This window comes from Odontomachus brunneus, unplaced genomic scaffold (genome assembly GCF_010583005.1).
Source record: "Odontomachus brunneus isolate Ranch 3 - 2012 unplaced genomic scaffold, Obru_v1 Obru_scaffold_189, whole genome shotgun sequence".
Classification (NCBI taxonomy): Eukaryota; Metazoa; Arthropoda; class Insecta; order Hymenoptera; family Formicidae; genus Odontomachus; species Odontomachus brunneus.
The window spans coordinates 290742-297773 of NW_022639639.1; the positions used below are offsets into that span (position 1 = coordinate 290742).

A 7032-nucleotide genomic window follows, 5' to 3' on the forward strand; every position below is an offset into this window, starting at 1 on the left:
CCAAAGTAAAATTTTTAACCATCATTAGGTATATTTTATTAAGCCCTACAACTTTGTTACTTACATATTTTTCGCTACAGTTGATCCTTTTCGAGATATTTGACCGTTTCCGGACTTTTGGCCAACCCTGTATACTTGGCGTAACTGTTGTTGACAGCCAAATTTTTTTTTGCGAAATGCGGTTATATTATTTGCTCTAGTGGACTTTTGTGACATTACACATATTGTGCGAACCTGTAAAATATTCCGAGTTCTCGGCTTTTCATGAAATACAATACGTGAAACATAAGTTACACTCGTTTGATCAGCTGTTAGACCACACGTTTTCTCGCCGTGAACAAGCCTCATTTCACTGCTTATTTTATGACTTTGTATGGAATGCCTAAGGAAAAGGTGAGAACGCGGAACTTTTTACAAGTATGTTGAAGTGATTTCGAGTGATGTTTGTCAAGAATATCTTTTTATTTAGATATGGCACGCAAGAATTCTTTACGTGCCGTTTCTTGTTTCTGACGTCATAAAATCAATATGGCCGCGGCGAGAGGCCAGGAGCCTTAACCGCGGCTATTGAAATGCTTGTAAATTTTATCACGCTTGGCCTATAAGGGGCTCATAAATTTTTTTCTCCGAAACGAAAAGGTGTTGATAAAAATCCTGTTGCACAGAATGTACATTAGTGTTGTAGAATAACTAAAAAAAATATCATCAAAATCCGTGATATCAGGTACGTGCGATCCTCTTGTAAGATAATAATCCTAACAAACATATGTCCGTAAGTCTTTCTGAAATATAATCCTTCTAAGCAGCATTCTAAACGCGCGCGCATCTGCGCGCCTGTGTATGTGTGTATGTGAGTGTGCGCGCGTGCGCATGTGTATGCGCGTGTGTGTTCAAAGAATTTCTGGTAGACGTAGAAACTATTAAAATACATATAGTTATACTGCAATTCTATACAAAATCGTAAAGCTCATAACTTATTCTCGTAAGACTCATAAGAACTTATGAGTAGACGATTGATACGTAACTTACGACTTCACGATTTTACGATTTACTTGTATATTTGCTTAGAATTGCAGCATTAGTTTTAAAATCGTTTGAATACTTTTCTCAATGCAGCTTAGAATGTGGCTAATAATCTAAGAACTTGTTTTTTATTCATTCTCAGAAGTTTTCTCATTAAACTATCGGTTGCATTTCGAACTACATCCAAAAAAAGTGTTCAAAATGTCTTAAAATCAAGTATATATCGTTCAAACATATGCATTAATCACATAAACCTTTCACTGATGTACGTTCATAAAAAATCCCACCATGCTACGGTTTCACAAAACATTTTTGTACACTTCTTTTGGCGAAGTTATTATTAACTTGCATACAAATAAGAAAAAATAATTATTAATAACGCGAAAATATATATGTTGATTTCAACTTGACTAAAGTGAGTACTTGACGACAATCGATCATAATTGACGCTCGTACCAAAGAGGTTAGACATTAAATGTTTGATAATAAATATATCTGTCGAATATTACATATATAACATATGCATGAATTATAGATAGCTAAGCTAGAAACACACGATACACAATTTCATGTCTTTTGACATGTATATTGATCTGTAACTTATAAGAGGAGGATACTGCTGTTTCTCCATCAATTGCGTACGATTGTATACAACAAAAATGAGCGGATACGTAGACTTTTATTCGAATGCGCCTTGCTAATAGCATTTTTTCATACTTGAAAATGCAGGTATTCTATAGTGTGTACCATATAAATCAAAACAAAATTATCGTATTCAATAGTACCGTATAGCATAGCAAATAGAGCGCCTGGTTAGTAATACGGCGTTCCTACATTCGATCCCTCGGTTTCAATTTTTACAACCTATATTTATTATGTTAATGTTTATAAGGTAGAATATTACATATTCTTATTTATACATAAAACAATACTTTCTCACAAAAATGTGACGAACTAAGTACGAATACATGTAAGGGCTTTTTTTGAAATTTAATAGAAAAGATGTTAGTCTTTACTTATTGTTAATATTTTCTTACAATGGACTCTTATTGAGATAGAGTTTTCTAACAGAAATGTATGAAAACATATTTTTTACAGCATCGAAGTTCGAAATTTATTATCATCTAACGAATTGTAATATTATACAGAAGACGTAAAAAAATAATAGTAAATAAAAATAATAAAATATTTATATGTTTGTATTAAATAATATATTATATATGTATTCGTATATCAATTAATTATATTCATATAAAAAAGTATTGTTTTAATGTATAAATAAAAATATGTATTGACCTTTATACATTAACATATATAATAAATATAATTTATAAGAAAGAATGGAAACCGGATCGAACGTGGGAACGCAGTATTACTAGCTTTACCCACTGTTATGCACTGCTGTTTAATACAATAATTTTATTCGACTTATATAATATATTATAGAATATCTATAATTTTAAGTATAAAAAAATGCTGTTAACAAGGCGCATTCGTATAAAAGTTCATACACATATTTGCTTATTTGCGATACTTTTATCGTACACAATTAGATCAAAATTGGTGGAAAGTATCAGCGGTATCTTCTTCTTGTCAGTTTACGGGATAGATCTTCCAATGTACAATAGTGATCTATGTAATTAACTGAACTGCTTGTCAGCATGTAAGAAAACATGAAATCATACATCGCGTGATTTCATTACTAAATAGAGATATTAATACCGAGCTATAACTTAAGAAAAGAAACAAAAAGAAAAACAGATGAAAGCATGCAAATGTTAATTAGTGTACTGTGTGTATTGTATAGATATATGAACAGAACATATTTTATTAATACCGTGTTGCGTCCGCATTCGCACTCGTAAATTGATTGGCTTGAATGAATTAATAGATCGGTTCGATACGTCAAGATCATAGAAGAAATATTCTCTGATAATGAATAATAAACAGAAGAAGAGAAGAGACACACACACACGGGCGAGCAAATAAAGCATGCAACTAAAATAATAAGATTTAATAGCGAACAATAGAGGGAATTTGTAAATAGTAACATTAAACGTTCCCCTTTTAATAAACATTATTCTCTGACTTATGCGATCGCGAGTGTCGTGCACTATCAAGAATTCGAACGCGTGCGAAAGTGCTAGCGCAATGGTAAACATTATAATGAACGCATAAATTAAAATGAATGCATTTCAAATTATAATGAAAGCATAAATAATAACTACAACAAACAAAGTAATAACAACATTTCAGTGTACGTTACAAATTACATAAAATGGAAGCATTTCAAATTATAATAAAAATATAAATATTAGCTACAATAAGCAAAGTAATAACAACGTAAACTTCAGTATATGTTACGAATTACAAACCATATAATCTTAAAAAATATATATTTATCAATAAGTATTCCTTATGATATCAAGTCATATGATAACAATCACGTGATAAGATAACAACACACTGATAAGATAATAAACACATTTGTGATTTATAACTCATAACATACAAGTCTACTAAGAAATTATATATGAATTACATCAATAAATATTAGTATTTCAGTAGATATAGTTTGTATAAATTTTAACAGTTTCAAAATATTACACATCGTTTAAAACAATTATAACGTAACGTTGTATTTCAAAAATTATGAATAATTAAGTATGAATAAAAGTAACATCTTATGGTCTTTTGACACAACAAAGTACTTGAAAAACATAAGAAATATAATAATAAAATATTGTAGAATAGAAATATATAAAAAAAAATAAAATATATGAAGTTTTGAATATTAAAAAATATATTTTATAGAAAATCATTAGTATATTATCTTTTATGAAAGATGCATATAACAATTTTATTTGATATATAATGCATCAACTGAAATACTATATTATGGAAAGTAATATTTTTGTACTAACCCAGTGTTGTTGTGCATCTAGCTGTTCTAGAGTCAAGCCAAGAGAGTCCTATGAGCAGTATAAAAATATCACCAAATAGATACCAGCAACCATAAGTCACATTAATGAATTGATATCATTAAGCATGAATTGACATCATTAAGCAAGTGTTTTATTCTACCATCACCATGAATAAATTTATATGTTTGATAAAGTTGATATAAGAGGACGCGAACTTTTTGAATTATTTAATTAAAAATAATAAATAACTGCATGTTCATAAAAATTAATTGAATATGAATTATGTAATACTCATAAAATGTAAACAATTTTTTTTAGTGGTTCCGAGAATAATATATACTATAAATTTTCAATACAATATATGATGTAAATATCATTATTTATTAGAATAAAAACATATTTCAAGTTTTAAGATTTTTTATATATTATTTGGATTTTACTATCTAATATATATACGCACCCACACACGCACATACGTATGCACACACATACGCACACACACTAGCTATCTAATTGTGTGTGTATGTGCGCGCGCATGTGTGTGGTATGTATAGACATATATCCATACAGGTATGTCCACTTTTCTCCGTAAAAGGAGGACGAATTGAGATAAATTAAAGAAGATTTGTGTATTATCGCGCACAATCATATAACAATTTTCTTTCATTGATAACTGAAAATTTAATGTGGTTATTTGCAAAATGATAAAGGACTTTTTTGTTCAGTTTGACCTAATGTACAAGCACACTACAGCATACATCGCTACTCCAGCTTATCTACCACATAGCGCATATCATTCACTACTCTTCTTTAATTAATATCTCGGCTATTATTGCAAATATCGCAAAACGCTATAGGACTTTTATGTTTACGTCAATCCGTTCTACGTCTCCACAAAAATTGCGGAGGAGAATTTGGAACTTCCTGTATATGTATATAGGATAGCCCATATAACTCTTCACAGCTCGATACCTCAGAATGAAAAAAGATATGAAAAAGTTTTTCCAACAAAAGTTGTAGGATATCGGAAGAAAAAAAAGAGTAATATTTATTTGACCTTGGAATGATTTTGAAAAGCGTTGTTCAGATCAACTTTGATTTTTTAAATGGAATTATAAGGTTTTTTCGATATAAACCAATTCCTCTAGTGATTTTGCGTACAAAAGTACTGGAATAAAATTACCAAAAAGTGAATGCTTTCTGCGTTATTTTATATTTTTATTCTGTTACTTTCAATACAAGATATAAAATATTTTGTAAATTACTTTCTTATCTAATATTTTGTAAAAACTTTCTGATCACTTCATCTTAATATTTTTGTACGTAGCCGGTAACATAGCATATGACCGGTAAAATCAGTTACTGTAAAAAAAAACACACAGGAACTTTAAATAAAATTTTGTGCATTTTAAAAATTTGTTGCACTAGTGTACAAAGATTAATATCATTAACCAATTTTTCTCGTTATTTTACGTAAAAAAAGTATTGAGATGAGGTGGCCGAAAAATGAGTAATTTACGAAATATCTTATATCTTGTATTGAACAATGGTAGAATAAAATGTAAAATATCTCGGAAAGCATTCAATTTTCGATGATTTTATTCCAATACGCAGATTTTATCCCATTTCATATCAAGAGACGTGGTAGCGTCTCGCGCCAAGTGAACGTGCGAAGCAAGGAATCGCGTGAGACCGGCCGCGTATAACTTACCAACTAGTTCAGCGCAGGCAAGATTTCTCGTTTGGCTATAACGACTAATCGGACGAATTTCTGGATAGGCTCCATCAATTCCTTGGGTTCGATTTGCTTAATAAATCTATCTTTATATTTGTTCTACATATTTGTCCTACATGTTCATGAGAGAAGATATTTTAGTGGAAAGTCCGAAATAGCAAAATTTTACGATCAAATTTTACGATAAAATTAAAAGTCACACAAAAAATACTTGGCATGCCCGGGTATAAAAATAATTTAAATATATTTTCTAAATAGTATTTTGTATATCAATTTGTAAAATTCAATGTACCTTATTGCGACACGGGCACGCCAAGTGTTTTTTGTGTAACTCTTAATTTTATTTTATCTTAATTTGTACATGGTTACCAATAAAAAGAAGTCAATAGTTACCACATACACAAAACATGTAAGTAAACATGTAAGTAAACATATGAGTAAACATACACAAAACTATTATAGACGCAATGGTATTTTCGCTTTACCTAATTATCTTTTAACATCCCTTTTGTAGAAAATAGAAATTTAAATAATATTATGTTTTAAGATTTATGTCTTTAGACTTATGTTTTCTGAAAGTATGTATATGAAATATTTCATATATGAACATATTTGCTTTTATATAATTCTATTCATGTAAAAAAACGCGTGAATTATTTTCACTTGGCCTAACTACCTGATATGACGTTTTTTGTAAAAAATAGAAGTTTAAACAACAATATTTCTTATTAACATTTTTAAGTGTGTTATTTTACAAATTAAATATTTTTTTATAGAAACATTAATTTTTGTATAATTCCATTCGATGAGAGAATCGATTTATGCCGAAAAAAACCATATAATTCCATTTAAAAAATTAAAGTTGATAGAAATTTTCAACGTCATTCTAAGGTCAAATAAATGTCATTATTTTTTTCCCTCGATATCCCACAGTTTTTTTTGTTGGAAACTTTTTCATATCTTTCTTAATTTTCGAGATTTACTTTCCAAGCTGTAATGAGTTGTGTATGCGTGTGTGCGTCTTTGAGTATGGGGGTATAGGTACGTGGCCGTATGCGAGTGCGCGTGTACATGTATAAGAGAGAAAAATATTAGGTGAAGTAAAAAGTTCTGAGCGTTTTCCGCTAAATGTCTTTAGTGAGCCATATCTCACGATGTATACATCGCATCGGGTCATACTATACGGCGATTTAAAGGTGACATTACGCTTCAAAAAAAGTTCTGTGACAGTTTTGTGTTTGGTCAAGCCAGTTGTGTGTTACAGCATTCCAAAATGGAGGTAAAAAAAGAGAAAATTCGATACATTCTTCAGTACCACTACGACCAAGGTGAAAAGGCGGAGCAGGCGGC

At 30.0% G+C, this 7032-nt stretch overlaps 1 protein-coding gene across 9 annotated transcripts in view; it reads right to left on the reverse strand.

Moving 5' to 3' along the window:
- The window catches only part of LOC116851761 (UPF0518 protein AAEL005291-like), a 141459-nt gene that overhangs the window by 112495 nt on the left and 21932 nt on the right, over positions 1-7032 (reverse strand). For 7 of the 9 annotated variants that reach the window (XM_032831531.1, XM_032831525.1, XM_032831528.1 and 4 more), the window contains one exon: positions 3948-3995. The exons of the other annotated variants lie outside the window; for them this stretch is intronic. In XM_032831531.1, coding sequence (XP_032687422.1) covers positions 3948-3995 — 48 coding nt within the window. The remainder of the gene's footprint in view (positions 1-3947; positions 3996-7032) is intronic. 9 annotated transcript variants of the gene reach the window in all.